General features: G+C 46.4%; 8 protein-coding genes across 8 annotated transcripts; 5 read left to right on the top strand and 3 right to left on the bottom strand.

Annotated features, from left to right (window-relative positions):
- Positions 1-357: 357 nt before the first annotated feature.
- On the top strand, positions 358-2,388 carry FPRO_02884 (uncharacterized protein; the record flags this gene model as incomplete). The annotated part of the gene is made up of 4 exons (XM_031226966.1): positions 358-1,259; positions 1,307-1,686; positions 1,734-2,124; positions 2,178-2,388. 4 exons carry the CDS (start codon positions 358-360, stop codon positions 2,386-2,388), a joined length of 1,884 nt encoding a protein of 627 aa, XP_031077449.1.
- Positions 2,389-3,331: 943 nt separating this feature from the next.
- FPRO_02885 (uncharacterized protein) lies at positions 3,332-4,888 on the top strand (the record flags this gene model as incomplete). The annotated part of the gene is made up of 1 exon (XM_031226965.1): positions 3,332-4,888. The coding sequence occupies one exon, from the start codon at positions 3,332-3,334 to the stop codon at positions 4,886-4,888; it is 1,557 nt and encodes a 518-aa protein (XP_031077448.1).
- A 419-nt stretch (positions 4,889-5,307) lies between these two features.
- On the bottom strand, positions 5,308-6,645 carry FPRO_02886 (uncharacterized protein; the record flags this gene model as incomplete). Its single annotated transcript, XM_031226964.1, has 1 exon — positions 5,308-6,645. One exon carries the CDS (start codon positions 6,643-6,645, stop codon positions 5,308-5,310), a length of 1,338 nt encoding a protein of 445 aa, XP_031077447.1.
- Positions 6,646-7,207: 562 nt separating this feature from the next.
- On the top strand, positions 7,208-8,826 carry FPRO_02887 (uncharacterized protein; the record flags this gene model as incomplete). Its single annotated transcript, XM_031226963.1, has 3 exons — positions 7,208-7,763; positions 7,815-7,898; positions 7,955-8,826. 3 exons carry the CDS (start codon positions 7,208-7,210, stop codon positions 8,824-8,826), a joined length of 1,512 nt encoding a protein of 503 aa, XP_031077446.1.
- A 245-nt stretch (positions 8,827-9,071) lies between these two features.
- On the bottom strand, positions 9,072-10,316 carry FPRO_02888 (uncharacterized protein; the record flags this gene model as incomplete). Its single annotated transcript, XM_031226961.1, has 1 exon — positions 9,072-10,316. The coding sequence occupies one exon, from the start codon at positions 10,314-10,316 to the stop codon at positions 9,072-9,074; it is 1,245 nt and encodes a 414-aa protein (XP_031077445.1).
- Positions 10,317-10,765: 449 nt separating this feature from the next.
- On the top strand, positions 10,766-11,857 carry FPRO_02889 (related to alkylated dna repair protein alkb homolog; the record flags this gene model as incomplete). Its single annotated transcript, XM_031226960.1, has 2 exons — positions 10,766-11,039; positions 11,091-11,857. The coding sequence occupies 2 exons, from the start codon at positions 10,766-10,768 to the stop codon at positions 11,855-11,857; spliced, it is 1,041 nt and encodes a 346-aa protein (XP_031077444.1).
- A 226-nt stretch (positions 11,858-12,083) lies between these two features.
- Positions 12,084-16,086, bottom strand: FPRO_02890 (uncharacterized protein; the record flags this gene model as incomplete). Its single annotated transcript, XM_031226959.1, has 3 exons — positions 12,084-13,561; positions 13,620-15,808; positions 15,869-16,086. The coding sequence occupies 3 exons, from the start codon at positions 16,084-16,086 to the stop codon at positions 12,084-12,086; spliced, it is 3,885 nt and encodes a 1,294-aa protein (XP_031077443.1).
- A 798-nt stretch (positions 16,087-16,884) lies between these two features.
- FPRO_02891 (related to YBR267w) lies at positions 16,885-18,588 on the top strand (the record flags this gene model as incomplete). Its single annotated transcript, XM_031226958.1, has 2 exons — positions 16,885-16,997; positions 17,049-18,588. 2 exons carry the CDS (start codon positions 16,885-16,887, stop codon positions 18,586-18,588), a joined length of 1,653 nt encoding a protein of 550 aa, XP_031077442.1.
- Positions 18,589-20,964: the final 2,376 nt, after the last annotated feature.

Below are 20,964 nucleotides of genomic sequence, written 5' to 3'. Positions count from 1 at the left end.
TGAATGAAAGCTGAGTGTTTGTCTAAGAATATCTATCTACTTGATTCCCCGTCAACCAACAGCTCCCTCACGAGACAAAGACGGACGGACCCAAACCATCCAGAGGTACCTTGGCGAAAGCACATTACTGACTGACATTGGCCGTTGTCCCCGCCCACCGTTGGCTACCTAATGACCATCACCTGGCTCTGGCTTGTGAGCCGCGCTTTATCGAGTTTGGAGTCATTCACCGCAAACAGCCACGGCTCTCTTAGACGAGCCGTGAATGACTGCGCCTCTGCTGCCTCTGGCGCTTCCTTTGTTACCTCTCTACTCAGCCAATCTTACAGACTTTGGCTATCCGCTTCTCCAACATAAATGGGCGCGCTCTGCTCAAGGACAGAGCCAGTGGAAGGAGCTCAGGACGATTACGATCAGCACCATAGGAAGGGTCATTCACATACCGATTTTATGACTCGTCTAACAAAACGCGCAAAGATTTCTCGGATGGGAGAGCCAGCTCTAGATGATGCCGCGGCTGCGCGGAACCATATCCAGGCCCATGATGCTGAGATCTTGGCACGAGGTGTTCTTATCGAAAAGGCAGAAATCACTGATGTCGTGACGCAAGAGCCTGGAGTCGTTGGGGAGTACTTCAAGTTGCGACAACAGATGGTAGCGCGAGAGAAGGCTCTGGATTTTGACCATGGATGCCGCATGCGCAGCACTCCTTCAGAGAGACGAGCAGAAGCCATCCTTCAGAGACTGAGGAGTGAGGATGAGGAAAATGTATATGCTCAGGCCGCACCACGAACAGGCTATGGTGGCCAGCAGCACCCTCGTTTTCCTGGAGATCATTTTCTATCGAACAAGCATCTCATCGACTCAACGTCCTTGTTCCGCGTAGCGCAGCATATGCCCAAGGGTGGTCACTTGCACATTCATTTCAACGCCTGTCTTGCTCCCCAAGTCCTGCTCAATCTTGCAAAGGAGATGGACCGGATGTTTATCACCAGCGATATACCCCTTGTTTCGGACAATGATTTTATTAATTTCGATCGATGTGAAATCCAATTTTCTCTATTGAGCCCAGAGAAGGAAACACCTGGCGACTTGTTTTCAGAGGCATATCAACCTCGGCAGACGATGCGGTTTAGAGATTTTCTTGACAGGTTCCCTGGATATTATGCAAAAGATTCAACCAATGTTGATGAGTGGCTATTCGAGAAGCTCATGTTTCACGAGGGGGAGGCGCATAATCATTTGCAGACTGCATCGGGGTACGTTCACGATCTATACTTTGTATGCAGACACTAACGTAGCATAGAGCTTGGGAAAAGTTCAACGGGCGGACACGTATGATGAAGGGTCTCTTCAACTATGCGACAGCATATCGAAGGTACACTCGGTTATGCCTGGAGGATTTCATGAAAGACAACATCAGCTACGCTGAAATCCGACCCAACTTCATGACTAGCAACCAACTCTGGAGCGATGACGGCACTCAGCTCATCGACAACAAAGGCATCATGGAACTGATAATCGAAGAGGTCAAAAACTTCCAGACCGACATGAAAAAGCAAGGAAAGTTCTTTGGTGGTCTGAAAGTGATTTACTGTACACCTCGATCATTTGCGCCAGCGCAGATCGATGCTGCTCTCAAAGAGTGCCTTAAATTTAAACAGATCTGGCCCGAGTGGATTGCAGGTAAGAGAATAAATTTCCCCCAAAGTTATATCCTAACAACAAAGTAGGTTTCGATCTTGTTGGTGAAGAGTCCAAAGGGCGCCCCATCAAGGACTTCATCCCCGAGCTTCTGAAGTTCCAGGAGGATTGCGACAGAGATGGCGTTGAAATTCCATTTCTATTTCACTGTGGCGAGACACTAGATATGGGAACCGATACAGATGGCAACCTTGTTGATGCCCTCCTGTTGAAATCGAAGAGAATTGGGCATGGGTTTGCGCTAGCTAAGCACCCATATGTGATGCAGCATATGAAGGAGCGCGGTGTTTGCCTCGAGCTGTGTCCCATCTCAAATGAGATATTGGGACTCACGCCTCGCGTCAGCGGTCACACAATGTATCAGCTTCTTGCCAACAATGTGCATTGCACGGTAAGCTCGGACAATGGTACACTGTTTAGGTAAGGTGCTTCCGGCAGAACAGACGACCAACATTGCTAACATAGCTTAACAGATCCTCTCTATCTCATGATTTCTACCAAGTGTTGGTTGGTAAGGCTGACATGGGCCTTTTTGGTTGGAAGCAACTGGCGTTGTGGAGTTTGGAGCACGCTTGCCTATCAAAGTCTGAATACAACCGTGTATTCAGCGACTGGGAGCAGAAGTGGAAAGAATTTGTCAAGTGGATGATCGAAGAATATGACGAGCAGCCGAAAGCTGTCTGATGATACGGACCGACGGGGCAATGTTTTGTTACGAAGCGAGTGAGCTACTCATGATTAACGTGGCGGTTGATTTGTTGACAAGATCGGAGTTTGGTGAATGGTAAGAAGGCGATGGCCGCTACGGTTTACTTACCTCCTAGAACGGCGTTTAGGATGGGTTTTTGAGACTACCGACGATAGATGAATGATTTGGAGGGCCATAGAGACAGCTTTGAGAACCAGAGGAGGACAAAGAAATATTGGTATCGACCGACTGATTATTCAACTCTCTTGCATAATTCGTCAGCCCTTTTCGATGTAGAGATGTAGAGGTCGTACGACACAGACCGCCTACGAGACATTTATCTAGGTCATCTATTGGATGAGCCGTAATCGCACAGCCCTGTTACACAGAGCTATTCGGCCTGAACTGCTGGTCGTTGGGTTGCGTTCTTGGCGGTGGTTGTAGGGTACTTGATGAGACTCGGCACAGAGGGAATTGCTGAGACTATGCCTTGAATCCAACCTAGAAACGAAGCCTACCTGAATTCAATCATATAATGAGAATCCATAGAGTCAAAGCTGAGGTTTTTATCTAGAACAGATAACGGTTAAATGCGCACAATTATTGTATCATTTGATTCAGCTGAGACGTGGGGAAGGAAAGCTTGGGAGCGGGTGCAGCCGCCGTGGCGCAGCGGTTCAGCGATCGATCCACTCGTTAACCATTTATGTCGAGAGGGCTGAAACTTCCTACCAAATGTGATTTAACTGACAAGCCCCGAGTTTCAATTCTGATTTCTCTTCATTCTGTCATCATGTTGCTCTGAATCTTGTATCTCACGTTTGTCCTCTTTTGGAGTTGTTTTCCATTGATTGTTCCTCGATATCGTTTGTTAGACGGACACCTCTTACCAGCTAAACCTCGATACCTCTCCTCCCTCCCATATTGTAAACCGTTAGGATGGCTGAACCTGGCAGCCCAGGCTGGAAATGGTTTCCCAATGTCAAGGCCAATTGGTCACTCGATGTCGTGACGCTTCTTGCGGTCATTGGGGAATCTTCTATGGCTGAACAGACCCAGACTATCACGGCATCGTTGCTGTGCCTGCTACCTCGACTGATCCCAGCCCCTCAGGCTCTGCTCAAGCCTTCACGTCCAAGCCGAATGCCTGAGACACTCGCAAAGATGACGGGCGTGTATAGCGGAACCACGCTCGACTCTGTGGGCTTCTTTGCCACTATAATTACTCCTTTGGATGCCCTGCAACCTTTCAGCTTCCGCGTGCTTGAGATCACTCATACGGACCCTTCTTTTGGAGACATCGATATGAATCCTCCTTCTGCACAAGAAAGTTGGTCTACTCGAAGTCTGAACTGGGTCAGATCTCATCGCTCAAATTCACACACCACTGAGGAACTGCCAAATGAAAAAGACCCCCAAAGCAACCGAATTCCCCGAGCCCCTCATATAGAAGATGGTGGGCTTCCTCTGCCAAACACAGCGCGAACAACGACATTTCGTCCTCCCGGTGACAGCTCTCCAAGCAATGCGGATGCACCCAAACCGCTCGCGCGCCGTCCTACGGCTAAGCAGAAAGTCCAAGATATGCTTGCCAACCCAACATTTGCCAACACGAAGAGACGTCCTGCGGTCCCAGCCAAGCTCTTCTCGCCTATCCACATCCTCTCAGTCTTTTCATGCCTTCTAAGCATAGCAATAATCACCTGTGCAGTGATATGGCAAGATGGAAACGCCATTCTGGCTGTTTCTCTGATATCCTTTGCGTCGACTGTGGTGGGCTATGCGTCATTCTGGCATCCCATTCTCATGAATCGCAAACACACCAATGAGGTCCCTAGAGGCGATGTTATGATCAGAACACGAGAAGGCGCGTTTCTACTTATCAAGTGCACAGAAGTTGTTGCTCGAGAATTGTACTCAGGGACCGAAGAGTGTCACTATCATGTTGGTGGCCGCACATATCGGCTTCTCATGGCCCTTGGGACGACTCTTCTTATGCTAAGCGTCGTGCTTCTTGGAAACTGCACATGGAACTCTCAGATATTTATCGGTGGAAGTTACATCGTCCTCAACGGACTATATTGGGGCTTGGGGATGCTCCCTCGATCATACTTTTGGGATCTCTCGCGGTACCAATGGCAGGACGTAACACCTGAAGACGCGAAGAATGCAAACGAAGTCACAAACTTGAATGACCAACGAGAGGGCTACCCGAGCTTCACACGTACTTTGTGGTTCGCTATCCGCGAGACTCAACTTACTGGCTGGGTTGGCCGCAGTGGAGCGGCTCCAGGTACGAAACAATGGAACAAGTGGCTCAAGGAAGCACTGCAGAATGCCAAGGATGGCAACAGATCATGGGACTCAGTGGCCAGAAAAGATGCCATTATGAAGGAGAGCCTCAGTGCAGATGAGATTCCTGATGAAGCGGCGCAACATGCGCCTGCGGTCGAAGTTCAGAATTCTCCCACGGAAAAGGACCGCACGACATTTTAGGACGAAGTGCAGCGAGTTTATAACAGGAAAATGAGCCAGACGAGGTTTTTGGTCTATGGGTGTAGCTGAATCTGGGGTATCTATCTTGTAACGGACATAAAAACCATTGGATTATTATTTATGTACCCTGGATATTGACGACACGAGCCCTTCTTTGAGGCATGATGTATAACGACTTATTTGAGTGTAGACTGAAGTTGGACATAGAGATACCCGGAAACCTTTGAAATTAATCATGTCTTGGAATAAAAAAAAGTCTAATAAACATGGATAGTGCCCCTAGAATGGCAGTAGAATGAATCTATGTATCTTTGGCGGTGACCGTGTCACGTTCCAAACGCCGGCTATTTCTAAACAAACGATGCTTCATCCTGCTCCAATTTTGGACTTCTCAAACAATAATTTTCAAAAAAAGGTATTTAATCATCGAAATAGATGCCCTTCTTATCGTGGATGTCGATGGCACCGCCACGGTAGCTGCCCCTCTTCTTCTTGTTCTTCTCCTTTGTAAAGCCCTTACCCTTGGTGACAATCAGATCCTCGTGAGCCTTTTGGGAATAGGCGATAGAGACGTATTCGTTGGAAGCGAACTTGGCGTCAACCTTGATGTTCTTGGGAATGCGGGAGAAGGGCTCGTTCTGCTTCTTGCGTCCGTTACCGTTCACAACGGGGTCCGGAGGAAGAGGTGGGTAAGCAGAGTTTGACTGGAACTCGGGCGACGTCTTGTCTAAAGTAACAGAAGAGTCGGAAGAATCCTTCACTTCTTTCTCCTTCTTGATCTTCTTGTCTTTCTTGGGCTCCTTTTCATCGGAGTCAGAGTCGCTGGAGTCGGAGTCGGAGTCGGAAGAAGAGCTGTCAGAGTCGGGAAGCGGCACCTTGGCAGCGGCCTCATCATCTGAGTCGCTGGAGTCAGAATCGGAGCTCGAATCAGAGCTCGAATCAGAGCTTGAATCGGAGCTAGAAGAGCCAGAGTCCGATTTGGCGCTCTCGTCGTCCGAGTCGCTGCTCGAATCACTATCGCTAGAATCGGAGGAATCGCTTGAGTCGGAGGAATCGCTGGATGAGGAAGAAGAGTCGCTGGAGGAGCTCGAGGAAGCGGCGCGCTTCTGCTTCTTGGCCTTGGGCTTATCCGAGTCAGATTCGGAATCGGAGGAGCTTGAGTCAGAATCAGAGTCCGAAGATGAATCAGAGGAGCTCTCGTCGACGGGAGCCTTTCGCTTCAGAGTGTTGGAGGCCTTGGGCTTGGCAGCCTCATCATCGCTGTCGTTATCGGAGCTGCTGTCGCTGTCGCTGTCCGAGGACGACTCAGCGTCTTTCATATCCACGTCCTCTTCCTTGGCGTCGCTCGAATCAGAGCTGGAGTCGCTGCTAGCAGAGCTGCTGGAGTCTTTCTTAGAGGACTTCTTCTTGCTAGACTTGCTAGACTTGCTACTATCATCGCCTTTGGTAGCCTCCCAAGTCTGGTAAACACTGACAAGGGAAGGATTACCCTCTTCATCGGTGGCAGCAGTCGCCTTCCAGCCCTTCTTCTCTCTCTGCTTCTTGAAAGCATCGGCAGCGCCCTTGAAAGAATGGTCAGATAGGAAATTCTCTACCAAGTCCATGAGCTGACCCGGGGGAGGCGTAGATGCGGCATCGTTCTTGGGAGCCGCGGCTTGTATGCTCTTCTTGCCCATGGTATCGGTTGAAGGGTTGATTGGATTCAGAGGGTTGTTGGAGAATAGCCACGAGGGAGGGCTTTGTTTGGAGCCAGACATACGCCAATGCAACGAAGTGAAGCCTGGGCAATTGCAAACAGCAAGAAATTGTCTTGAGTATCGGGGACTGACACAAATATTTCTTGGACGTCGCGCTGATCAAAGACTGGCTACAGAAAAATTTCTGTGGACGGGTGGATCGATGGTGGGGGCCTGCTATTGACGTTCTAATCGTTATCGATAGCTCCTTCATACCTACCTACTAACCTAGGTAGGCAAAGACTACTCATACCTGGCAAGTTGTGTCTGTAGCCGCCCTTGACGCAGAAGTAAACCCGTTAAGAATGACAGGGATTGCTCTGGACGTACACTACCGAAGGCGCTCTCACCACTAACTCATATACTTTAGCACACGCTAGCCAGGGGTAGGCTACATGCGCCGCTGGTACCATAGCGACCAGAGGAAAGCTGCCGAAGCTCAAGCATCATCACCTCGAGTCGAATTGTGATTGTAACAATACAAACCTCAACCAAATTCCGTCTTTATTGAACAAAATATACAGACCGCGTTCTTCAGCTCAAAATCGCGGACCGAAACAGAAAGCTTGGCCACGTTCGCAATATGTCAACGAACGCAACGAAACGGAAATTTAATACCTTATTGCAGGGCTTAGGATCATCGAGCGCGAAAGCCGCCAACGACACGTCGGCGCACGAGACCGACTCGCCTTCGAATCGCTCTACTACTTCGCCTGGCACAGAAACTCGTGTATCCGGCGTAGATGCCGAATTACTTCAAAAGCGTCGAAGATTAGGCTTTCCGGATTCAACGGCACCCAAAGCTGGCAAAAGAACAAATCTATCTGCGACCCTCTCTGCTATCGTTTCCCGACGCACACAAACACAGGACTCGTCCAAGAAACCTACAGGGGCGCCCGCGCGATATGCACCGACCGATCGAGGAGACCTTTTGAAAAGGCTAGGCACGTTCCAAGAAATAACAGACTGGACTCCAAAGCCGGATAAAGTGAATGAGATAGAATGGGCAAAGCGTGGGTGGGTTTGCCATAGCAAAGAAACAGTTCGCTGTCTTCTCTGCCATCGAGAACTGGTTGTCAAACTCAATCGCAAGGTTGTGGATGGAAAGGAGGTTCCTGTTCTCGTGGCATCTGAGATAGGTAGGCTCTCCCCCCCCTTGGACCCTTTATCATCGCGCTAATCTTCAGTAGAGGATGCATTGGTAGACAAGTATGCCGACCTCATTGTAACTTCTCACCAGGATGATTGTCTCTGGCGTAAGCGGGGCTGTGATGGTAAGTTGTTCTCGTCGGAAGCGCATATCGTCTTTGTTTTCTGACCTTGTTTGCAGATTCCCTTCTCCGGCTGTCTTTAACCAACGCGACTACGAGTCTTGCGGCTTTACGTGAGCGTTATGATGAGCTGCTAGCACGAAAATCATTCTTGCCCTATGAATTCAATCTTCGACTGCCAGAGGAGTTGAACTTGGACCATGTTCTTTCACATCTACCGAACGACTTCTTCACCAAACCAGCAGCAGCAAAGGATGCTGAGGCTCAGCCAAATCGAGTCGCACTATCGCTTGCCTTAATGGGATGGCAAGGCCTCAATAACGCCCGTATCGGTGCAGTGCCAAACTCGGCATCATGCCACACCTGTCTCAGGCGACTAGGATTGTGGATGTTCAAGAGCAAAGAGGTGGACGGGAATAATGAGATTCTGGTACCAGCCCCTATGGACTTCTTAGATCCAGCCCGAGAGCATCGCTTCTTCTGCCCGTGGGCGAACTCTGAGACTCAGAAGCAGGCACATTCCCAGAAGGCTTCTGAGCAAGACTTGCCAGGCTGGAAGGTGTTGGTGCGAACCATCGCGAACGAAGCACATCTTCGGAGTGTTTATGAGGGACGTTCACCGGCGAGGCCGCGAACTGAACGATCAATGGGAGCACCGTCCACGCCCCAGAGGCCTGGAACGGCCGCCTCCATCAATACGCCGACTCAAACCCCTGGCTCTGTTGGAGCTGGGGTAGAAAATGCCGAAGAAGATGAGAAAGAGAGAGATGTAAAGGATAAGGAGAGATGGGCGAGGTTGAAAAGAGTCAAGAGTTTGTTTGATACGAAAGGGAGCAGGAAGCTGAGGCACTCGATAAGCAAGTCCATTAGTAGACCCGGAACTGCCACTTCGACAAAATCGGCCAAATCAAATGGAGGCCTGGCGGAGTGATGGATAGAGTCTCTGCGTTTGTAAGTAAAACACTTGATGATACTATAGTTGCGATGTTAGCATAGGGGCAAGGCGCGGACGGGCAACTACCTCCTCAAGGCTGTATTAATACATTATTAAAGACGGGGCTGGCCCTCGCACCAACTTGCTTCTCTGAGGTGTCTTATCATGTCGAACGAACTATTGTACAATGATCAAGAGCTAGATATTACATATATGAGTCGACTGGGTTTCGACATCCAAGCTCATGATTTCCAAACGATATCATCAAAAGAGACGAGCTTCCCTGTATAAGCCTTAGTCTCAGGTTGCTTTTCTATCTTGTCTCCCAGAGAAAAGCCAGCCATCTCCAGTATTGCAAGTCTTACGCCCCCAATGCCACCCCTATCACCAAGCCGGCGGGATACCGACGCAATTTTGGAGGCTGTGGCATAAACATCCAGCACACGCCCAGACCCTTCCCTCCAGGAGGCAGCTGATTGGGCCTCTAAACCGCGCATGATGGCTTCGATCTGAGTATGAAGCCTGTGACATGCATCTTGCCACTCCTTTCCTGGCTTATCCGCTTTGGTGATGACGACCAATGTTCGAGTGTTAGATTGAGCAAGTGTTCTGAGCATCCATCTATCCGGTTCCTTGAGCTTCTTGTCGGCCGGTATCAAGATCACAGCACCACGAAGCATGTTCCTGACGTTGAGGTACTTCAGGATAGTCTTTCCCCATGCCTCTTGACTTTTAAATCCGTAGCCTGGCGTGTCCATAAGCACCAGGCTGTGATTTGGCGGTGCATCGCCCTTGCGTATAAGCTCCTTGGCAATCTTGGGACGTGGCCCAACACCATACGCATTCATCGTCGTAGTCTTGCCTGGTTTGTGGCTCACCTTGGCTATTTCCCGACCACCAAGAAGAGCATTGAGGAAAGATGATTTTCCTGCATTGGAGGCACCCAGTACAACAATTTCTGGGATGTGGTCGTTTTGGGGGTGGTCATGAAGGTTTTCGGCAGAGTAGAGTATCTGGTAGCGTTCTTCAAAGAACTTTCCTGCTGCTGCCAGAGCAGGCTTGTCTTCTTTCGGCACATCGACTGGCGAAGTTGAGCCCTGCTTGAAGCAGATCGACTCACTCTCTATCAATACCTGCTGATGGGGCTTGATTCCCTTAGGCAATGGTCCTCGCGGTTTAGCCTTTCGGGGTTTCGAGGTACTGTCATGGAGAGAAAAGCCTGGAACGATAATCTCCTGAGCAGACGGCTTGCTTCTGGGTTCCTCAGCCTTCACGTTGGAACTCAAGGTCGGCGTGACTGCAACTGGTGAAGTTGCAGGGCTGACTTGCTGTGCTTGGTTGGAAATACGACTTGTAGGTCGGCGAAGTGGTCGCTGACGCAGGTTCATCCGACCTGACATGCTGAAGTGAGCCTTCTGCCCGGCAACCTTGGAACATGACGATAAATAACATAGCGGATTTGACGGAAAGACTCGTAGTGGTGTCATGGTGACCTCTATTGAACGGGCAATGTATAGGTAGTGTAGGAGCTAGGTAACCCAGATATGAGAATTTTCGTCAAATGGGTTTCTCGTTCCAGTTCTGCGCACTCAAAAGAACATGGTCATTTCCATAAGACAGCAGCGTAAAATGACAGAAGAAAAAGAAGAAGAAAAAAGACAACCGGGAAGAAAGTACTAGTAACTGCATAGGTACCAGAGAAATGTGAGGTTTGCGATGGGCTCGAGGACGTCACGTGCTGCTTCAAGTGGTCCACCAGATTTCTAGATCACGACTGTGAGAACAAGTAGAATAACCTCGACTCGTTGGAGCAAGTCGAGGAAAAGCCTAGGTACATGCAAGAGGAACAACACTCGTGGGTCTTTTCCAAGGGAACCTATTCAAAGGGCTGATGTACTGAACGTCCAAGCTTCTAGTTTCCATCATCACGGCCAGAATGGCATCAGCAAACCTTAGTGAGATCGACGCCCACGAGCAGCCATCTGATGAGATGCGCGCTGAGTGGAAGAGCTACATGCGTCAAGATCACAAAAGTCTGCTTAACGACCCTCGAATCGATGACCCTCGCGCTCCCTTTGAAGAGTCTGGTTTCCGTCAAGTCTCGAGTCTTTCCAAAGAGCAGGTTGCAAAAAGTTTCGCTCACCTCAACCCTGAGTTTGCCTTACAGGTCGAGAAGGATGTTCCAGTTATACACCACCCTTTAATACCAGGTACATAAACCTCCTTGTCCTTAATATATCCACAACCTGACACAACCATAGGCCTGTTGATTCTTCCTTCACTTGTGCCCGAGAACGTGCAACAGGATTTACTGGATCGTCTGATCCATCGTGATCTCAGTGTCCAGAACCACCAGACCAACCTACATCTACACTACAACCTTCCATACCCACAAGGGAAGGACGACGATGAACGGTCATTCTTCTCTATCAGTCCAGAAACACCGGCATCATTTCTCCCAAAGGACCCCAGCGTTCATAAGCCACTGTCAATCAAGCAGGTTATGCAGCGAAAACTGCACTGGGTAACGCTTGGAGGCCAGTACGACTGGACCAACCGTGTTTACCCCGAGGAATTGCCTCCCCAGTTTCCCGATGATATCTCACACATGCTTCAGGGCCTGTTCCCCGAAACTGTTGCCCAAGCAGCCATTCTCAACTTCTACACGCCAGGCGATACTATGATGATGCACCGAGATGTCAGCGAGGAGACAGACAAGGGACTTATCAGTTTGAGTTTCGGCTGTGATGGGCTCTTCATGATTGCACCGAATGACTTTAAACAAGCCTCTCAAAATGAAACACCAAGCGAAAAACAGTATCTGCTCTTGAGGCTCAGATCTGGGGATGCTATCTACATGACCCAGGAGTCGAGATATGCCTGGCATGGAGTGCCCAAAGTGCTGAAGGATACATGCCCAAGTTATCTTGAAGATTGGCCAGCCCGTGGCGATGAGAAATTTGCGGATTGGGGAGGATGGATGAAAAACAAGAGAATCAACCTAAATGTCAGGCAAATGCGAGATTAGCAGACGAATACCTATTCGATAATCTTGATTAGAGCATACTGCTTATCCTGGCAAGTTCTATCACATTACTTGAAACTGAGCATTATCATTAGACGCTTTCATATGCTATTGTGAAAGTCACTCGTGCTTTCTCTCCAGTTGCTGGCTAAGCGTATAGAGTCTGGTCGCTACCCATGCAAAGCTCAACAGAACTGACTCCACACCTTATCCCATGAAAAACGCCTTATTAAGCAAAGCCAAATCCTTGAGCATTCTCAAGTGCCATCCCAAGCCGCTCTCTTAACACCTCTTTATCTTTATACTCCGGTAGAAGAAGTGTGCCATAACAGGTATATGCTGTCGGTAAGTGTCCACCCGCGCCATCTTCTTCACCATTTTTTTGTATTACAAATTGCAGATTCTTCATGCCGCCGACAGGAACACGGTCAGACGATGTCACAAATTCCAGAAGGCGTTGTTTCATTCTCTCGTCGTACCTCTTGACGATAGACCAGAAGTCTTTAATGGTACGATGCGAAGCATCCCAGCCCACGTAGCGAGCGTACCGCTTCAATTCGCTGATGTCAATTTCTTGAACACCCTCAACGAGTGACTGCAAGGTTGATGGGCTCAGGAGCGAGAGTGACTTTCTGTCGAGGCAAGAATTGAACCCTTGCTCGAAAGCAAGATACTGTCGTCGAATGGAAACATCCGTGAGGTGACGGATGTAATCGATGATGTAGTCGTCCCGATTTTCGTTGGTAACAAGGGGAGCGTCATCTGGGTTATCCATGTGTGGTGGTGCAATATCACAGGAACTTGAGGCTGCCTTGGGCCAGTCCGCTTGCTCGTCCATCCTCATATCTCGTGTCACAACGGTACCGAGAGATTCAACTGAAAATTCGTACGTGCGGGCAAAAATGTCCTCAACGAGGCCATCTTTTTCGTCCCACTCCAGTAATGTTGTTAGCCCGCTTGCCAAATCTGGCCAACCATCGGCGATATGGTGAAGCTCTTCAACCGGTTTGCCCAGCAGCTTCCGATAAAGGGCCTTCGGAAAAGTGATGGGCAGCGTCAGGCCATTGTACAAGGCGAGCGACATTAGAAGCCCCACTAGTTCGTACTTCCAATCTTCGGTCAATGACCCAGGGGTGAACCATGCCATGCGTGTTCGTTCGTCAACAGTGAAAGCACCATATTGGGGATCGAGGCACTCGGCAATTGCCAATCGGAAAAACTCTTGCTGGACACCTCCAGAATCAAAACCCTCTTCGCCACTATTCTCCCCCAAGTGCACCTTCAGCGGGCGAAGGAGCTCCCGTTTCTCTCGTCTCCAAAGCTGATCGAAGGCATCTCGGGCGACATTACTCCTGCCAATTTCGAGAACTAGGTATTTCGATGAAGCTGTTCTCAAAAGATCTTGTAAAACCATCTTGTGGTGGGGGTTAGTAATGAGACTACCGGGATCGACAATAGCGCTCATGCGAGTTTTTAACGAACTCGACTCTTCGAACATGCGACTCATCCGGGCAAAATTGATGGACCGAAAGAAAGAAACAAGCGTGTCGGGGCTGAAAATGTAAGGATAGTCCAGGATGTGTCGTCGCCAGCGTGTCGAATTGAACGCTAACCAGTCCACAGGCATCTCGATCGAATCTAGACGCTCCGAAAGATAGTCGACTCGAAATTGGATATCCCCAAGAAGGAGAAGATTTCGGTTGGCATCTTGCAGAAGTTAGTAAGGCCAGGTCCTATTGATTGGCTAATCGGAGCATCCACATACGTAAGGTCTCGATGAACGATAAAGCTCCCCCAAATGGTCCGTCCATGGTAAAATCGGCTCGACCGTCCCATTCGTTGAGTAATATGGTGCGTGCCCAATCTAGAAGAACAGTTGGCACTCGAGTCTCATGCAAAAGCCGCTCTGATTGCGGGAATTCCAGAATCGCCGCTGAGCCTGTACTGAGAAAATCGAGCTGGTCAACTAAAGGTTGCAAAATATCAACCTTGTTGTTTTCGGTCTCATTCAAGGGGCCAGCGTTGTCCATCTTGTTAGAAAAGTGCCGTCTGGCTGTAATGGCGCAAAATAGCCTACGGGCAAGTCTGATAGCCAAGTCGTTTGAGAAAGCATCATCATAATCTAAACATCGAGACGAAGATTGCCGAGCCATGGCGCCCCGGCCGGCGAGGGTCAGTCCATTTGAGCGGACGCGGGACATCTCATATAGTGTTCTCGAATCCTGAACAGCTGGAGCTGCGGCTACCAATGCATGCATGCAGATCGACATCAAATAACCGGCGTCAACATCGGATAGAGACCCCTTGTGCTTCTGTAATCTTGAGTCATTGTCCTTGATGGAATTGTGTGACCTCGAATCTTGCGGAGGAACAAACAAGCGCCCGGCAGCTAGCCAGAGACTGTGAAATACAAGATTACATGCGACGCGGCTTAATCGATGAAAACAGTACCAGAGTGTCTGAGAATCGTAGAGTTTTCTGTCGTGAGTAAACGATTGAACGATGACTTGTGGATCCACGAGAACGTTGAAAAGCGTCTGGTCATTAAAACGTTGCCACTGTTTTCTAGACCTAGTTGTACGCGACATAGATTGACGCCGTAGAGGCTTTCGCTGGTTCACGGGTCGTGGGTATGGATGAGTTGCGTCGGAGGCGGAGACTATAACTGACTGTGCTGTTCCGTCTTCTTCGTAAATGTCACAAATGAAGTCAACGAGATTGACATCGAGCTGTGAGAGAGCTTGAGGCAGGATGTTTTCCAGACTGTGGGATGAGATGTCCGGTAGTGCTGTGTCAAGATTTTTCGTCCGTTGAGAATTATTAATTCTGAGATGGCCACAATTTGCATCGTCTTTCGGCCTGGACTCACCAAAAGGCTCGGCATGTGCCAAAGTTGATGGACTTGCGGGCGAAAGCGACTGCGCCGAAGGTTTTGTAAGATTTTCGAAAAACCCTGGTTTCAAAGACACTTCTGGGATGCCCCGTCCAGACAAACTCTTATTGTGTCTAGGTCGCACAGATTTCTCGTGCAAGGTGCTGTTTACCTGAGACGCTTTAGTTGACTTTACTTTGTCCCCGGATTTGGTGGTATTGTTCGAGTCAGTAGATCGTCGCCTGTGCTTTGACGCAGAGTTCTTTCGTGACTTTGATAGTGATCCGTTACTGGGTTTTGGCGGTTTTGGTATGAATGAAGTCTCATTCATGTCAGTCGCATGCGGTTGCACAGCTACGGTCGTCGAAGCTGTTGTATCTGACTCTTCAGGAGCAGTACTTTGAATATCCGAGCCTGCGGTAGTTCTGGCTAAGCTTGCTGGACCTTGGGGAAGGTCAAAATCCACCGCTGAATCGAGATTACTGATTTTTGTCGCCATTGCAGCGACACTTCGCGGTGTCAACCATTCGAGCATCTTAAAAGCTACAGTCCCAAAGAGATTCGCGGCGAATGAACGGTGATCCTTGCTCATGGGCGCCTCGATTACACGGATCTGAGAGACCAAGTCGCAGTCGTGATCGCTCAGATGTGGGGTGCATGCTGCGGCTGGCTTACTTGCGTGCCGGATCGGAGAGATCGGGTCGCTTGGGTCGTCCGTTGGGCAAGCAGGGACACCTTGGGATGATAACGAGAGTGCTTGTGGTCTAGAGATCCGTTCCTTGCGTGCACTTGGCAAGGTGGCGGCGCTGGCTCTGTTATGGTCCGGATGCGAAGACGAGGATGACCGCGTAGAGAAAATTAAGTTGCCAAAAGCCGCCGGCGGCTCGCGAGATTTACGGAGGAACGGACATAATCCTTTCTCCGGATCGTCCTGGCTTGCTAAATATATCGCCAATGTCCTGGCACTTGTCGTGTTATACCTTCGGATGGGCGCCCGGCCTGCCAAGCGGCGCCTGCATGTGAAGCAAGTGGGAGTGGCGCAATTGACATTTTCACAACCTGATCGAAGTTGCAAGATGTATCTGCTTCGAAAATCAGAACACGGAGGATATTGAGTGGATGGATATAGTTGTCAGACGAACCTCTCCACAAGAAGCTGGAAACCATGGCGGCGACTCGCTTGATGGATCGCATAGACTCGCGCTGGATTCTCAACGTTCTGAACATAGGCCATGAGGTCAGGAGGCGCGTCGGGGGGGAGACGTGCAAATGGCGCTTCTTGCCATAGCCCGGCGAGAAGATCTAGATCTGCCGTGAGTTCGATGGAATTGTCCCGGGGACGAACGGCATCGGGCGTCATGACATGGGAGGATGGGGTCGCGCCTCGATGGGCACCTGGAGGATGCGTAAGAGGTGGGGGATTTGATAAAGAGATGTCAAAATTTAGAGAAGTATCGCATGAAGAGGAGAGGTGTCGAAATAGTGTGCGCGGATATTTTACACAAAGTTGATGATACAAGTTGGTTCTATGAAGCTGAGTAGGGTATGCTGGTCGTGGGAGATGTCGTCTAATCTGAGGGCAGTCTGCGCTCTCCGGAGCTGTTTGGTCAGCCTCTCGAAAGAGGCGATGATGCGCCCCTTGCTAACTGTCCCTAACAGACGCCACATGTAGTCCCTAATACCAAGATCTCTTTGACACCAGCTGCTTGCCAGTCTGGGTCTAGAGAGTGGACCAGCTCCACCTTATGGTGGCCAATGGCCCAGCCGCAATATGCGGGCTAAGGCAGGCAAGAGAAACGGGGACCTCTGCTTGGAGTGACAGAAATAACTCGTGAAGCGGAGTGGATAGTTAGCAATGCTTCGACTGGCCATTTTCTGCATCTCGCCTCAAAGTCAGTCGCACCCAGAGGACGGCTTAGAAGGGCCCAGTACCCTTGCGTGGCGGGGTTTGGGGCAAAAAAAAAAGTCAGTCATCAATCTCACTGATAACCTTTTCTGTGTGACGTTATCTACAGAGCCCCGCCATATCCCACCAATTCAACTCCGAATTTCTTTCCCAAACATAACCATCTTGTGAAGACCAGGGCACAGGCGACAAGAAAATAAGCCTCATAACTCGGATCTGGACTTATAAACCGCATAATTTTCGCTTCCTATCATGGCGAGTGTCCAGGCGTCCGGTGCAGCCTCGCACCCATACACCTGCAACACCTGCCAAGTTGCGTATCGCAACATCGATCTGCAGAAGGGGCACATGAAAAGTGATTGGCAGTAAGTACATTTTTTGGATCTCCAGTAGAAGCTGAGGCTGATCATTCAAAGTCGATACAACCTCAAACGCCGGGTTGCCTCGCTGCCTCCCATTTCTTCCGATGTCTTCACTGAGAAGGTTCTGCAGGCAAGGGCGGTGTCAAGCGCTGAAGCAGACAAAGCCTACTTCGAACGGGTATGTGACATCTGCGAGAAGACATACTACAGCGAGAATGCATTCCAGAACCACCTGTCAAGCCAGAAGCACAAGACCAAGGAGGCCAGTAGTGGACAGACTGTTTCTGGTCGAGCTGACGACGAAACAACCTCGATCGTCAGCTCTACGTTCTCTCTTGGCGAACCTATCGCACCTAGCCAAGGAGAGGTTGATTCCGACGCCGAGGAAGAATTCAGCCATGTTGTTGAAGGCCTCCAGAAGGCGAGCATTACCGAGCAAAGGCCATCTCCCGTCAAGCGTCCCTCCCACCCCCAGCCCTCCGTCGCAGACGCTGCACAAGGCAATAACGACGACAACAGGGCCTCCAACTCAGCCACGCCCACGCCCGTTCCTGCTACTCAGGATCCTGACATGACACTGGAATCATGCTTGTTCTGCAACTATACCTCTCCAACCATTCCTCTCAACACACATCATATGGAACGCTTTCATGGCATGTTCATCCCTGAGAAGAAGTATCTTGTTGATATCGACGGCTTGCTCAAGCAACTCCAATATAAAATCCGAGAGCACCACCAGTGCCTGTACTGTGATAAGTTTAAATCGTCCATGTTTGGGATTCAGACACACATGCGCGATACAGGCCACTGCAAGATCCCCTACGAGACTGAGCGTGACCAGCTTGAGATTGGGGATTTCTATGATTTCAGGAGCACCTACTCTGATGATGAGGAGATGAGTGACGATGGCTCGGTTGTGAACGAGACAAGTGGAGGAGCGAAGCTCGGGGCACGTCGTCCTTCTAAACTCACAGGAGAGGATGGAGCCGAGGTTGAGGAAGGCGAAGGGGCAGACGGTTGGGAGACGGATAGTTCAGAATCGTCTTTGGACTCAGCTGATCTTACTGCCGTACCGGCTGAAGGTCACATCCACCAGTTCGAACGCCTCGATAAGCACCCACATCACTCACGACAAGATCCGAGACAAAGACACCAAGCGGATGGCTGGCATTCTCACGCCCACAAACCTACACGTGCCGTCTTTTATGACGATTACGAACTTCACCTCCCTACAGGCAAGTCAGTTGGTCATCGTTCGTTGAACAAGTACTTCCGACAGAATCTGCATAGCCACCCTTCGGCCGAGGAGCGAGCAGAGAGATTGGCGATTGAAAGCGCCGAGACCGAGCAACAAGGTTCGACTTCCGATGGTCAGCTCGTTGAGAGGGAGACTGGGTCTAGATCCCGTGAAGTGGTACCGCGCGGAATGGCGGGCATGGTTGGCGCTCCAGAACAACAAAAGAGGCGAGCTCGCCGTGCAGAAGAACGAGGAAGAACACTGGAGCAGGTTCACACAAAGCAAAGGGACTTGGCCTATGGAAAGAAGCACAATAACCATAAGAACTACTACTATCGTGAGATGGGTGGAGGTTGATTGAATAGTTTAAGTGTAGTTAAGAAATTTAGAAAGGAAAATATTAAAAGTTATTATTTTAAAGACTTTAAGCTTTATTATTAATAAATTAAATTTTAACCTAAATTATTATAAATATAAATTTAAAAAGATATAAATAAATAATATTTAAAATATAAAAATTTATAAAAATAAAAATAAAAGACTATTTATTAAAAGGTTAAAATATTTCTATAATAATATATAAAACATAATTAATTAAAGTTTTAAATAAAAAAATAATATAATGAAATCTTTAATTTAAATTATTACTTTTTTATTAATATTACTTTATTTATAGTTTTTAAATATAAAGTTAATTAATTATATATTTAAATATATCCCTAGTTTAAACTACTACTTCTTTATTAATATTACTTTAACTACAGTTCTTAAATATAAGGTTAATTAATTATATATTTAGGTATATATATTTAATTAATAGAGTTATTATTAACTTTAAATTAATTTAACTTTTACTAACTAACTTATATAAAAGTTAACCTAATTCCTTTAAACCTTTAAACCTTATTATTACCTTATATTTATTTTAAAACTCTATATATAGATATACTTTAATTTTATATAACTAGAAGGATATAATATATATATTTAGTCTTAATAATTATATTATTAAGCCACTTTTTATATAAAGCTAAGTTTAGGCCTATTAATATAGTTAAGAAAGCTGCCTTTTTTATATTAAAAGGTAAGCCTTTTTTAATAGCCCTTTTTAGCTTTTTTAATTTAAATAGCTCTTTAATTAGCTAAATTAAATAAACTTAATTATTTAGGCTAATTTAATTTATATAATTAATTAAATTAATTAAAATATAATTAAAAATAGCTATTTTAATTAGACTAAATAGGCTTTTTAATAAAAAGTTCTTTATAATAGCTATAACTATTATATAGATCTTATAATAATCTTTACTTTTAGCCTAACTTAATATTAATTTAATTACTGCAATAAGGTTATAATTAGTTATAAAATAGCCTTAATTAGGCTCTAGGCTTTTATATATAGCAGGCATTATATTAGTAGCTATAATTAATATTAATAACTATAACTAATAGAGGGAAAGTCAGGTTAGGGAATATATTTAGTAGAAATATAATAGACTTAGCCCGGTTAAATAGGTTAATTAGAGATTTAGTCTTTTAGCTAGGGTAAAGGAAGAAGGTTAATATAGCTATTAAGGGGCAGTATTAATACTGCTTAGTTAAGGCAGTAATTATACTATTAAGGCAGATAAACCTTATAAGATTCTAACTTTTAAGATATAGGCCTACTATAAGGGCCTTATTATTTAAGCCTTTATATAAAAAGTTAAAAGCTTAATAGCCTTAGAAGGCTAATAGTAAGGAAAATTTTTTTTTTTTAAATATATATATTTAACCCTAATTTAAACTACTACTTCTTTATTAATATTACTTTAACTGCAGTTCTTAGATATAAGGTTAATTAATTATATACCTAGGTATATATATTTAATTAATAGAGATTAACTTAACTTTTACTAACTAATATATATAAAGTAATAAAGTTAAACTAATTCCTTTAAACCTTTAAACCCTACTATTACCTTATATATATCCTTAATTTTATATAACCAGGAGGATATAGTATATAAATTTAGCCTTAATAATTATATTATTAAGCCACTGTTTATATAAAGCTAAGTTTAGGCCTATTAATATAATTAAGGAAGCTACCTCTTTTATATTAAGAGGTAAGTCTTTCTTAATAGCCCTTTTTAGCTTCTTTAACCTAAATAGCTTTTTAATTAGCTAAATTAAATAAACTTAATTACTTAAATTAGCCTAATCTATATAATTACTTAAATTAGCCTAATCTATATAATTTATTAAATTAATTAAAATATAATTAAAAATAGCTATTTTAATTAGGCTAAATAGGCTTTTTAATAAGAAGTTCTTTATAATAGCTATAGCTATTATATAGATTTTATAGCAATCTTTACTTTTAGCTTAACTTAATATTAATTTAATTACTATAATAAAGTTATAATTAGTTATATAATAGCCTTAATTAGGTTTTAGGCTTTTATATATAGTAAGTATTATATTAATAGCTATAATTAATATTAATAACTATAACTAATAGGTATAGGGAAAGTTAGGTTAGGGGATATACTTTATAATAGACTTAACCTAGTATATTAAATAGGTTAATTAAAGATCTTTTAATTAAGGTAAAAGAAAAAGGCTAATATAGCTATTAAGAGGTAAACCTATAGGTAGTATTAATATTACTTAATTAAGATAGTAATTATACTATTAAGGTAAATAAACCTTATAAGATTTTAATCTTTAAAATATAGGCCTACTATAAAG

The sequence above is a fragment of the Fusarium proliferatum genome (assembly GCF_900067095.1).
Source record: "Fusarium proliferatum ET1 genome assembly, contig: FPRO_scaffold002, whole genome shotgun sequence".
Taxonomy (NCBI): domain Eukaryota; kingdom Fungi; phylum Ascomycota; class Sordariomycetes; order Hypocreales; family Nectriaceae; genus Fusarium; species Fusarium proliferatum.
The sequence above is the reverse complement of the archived record's forward strand: the minus strand, read 5'-3'. Positions and strand labels throughout refer to the sequence as shown.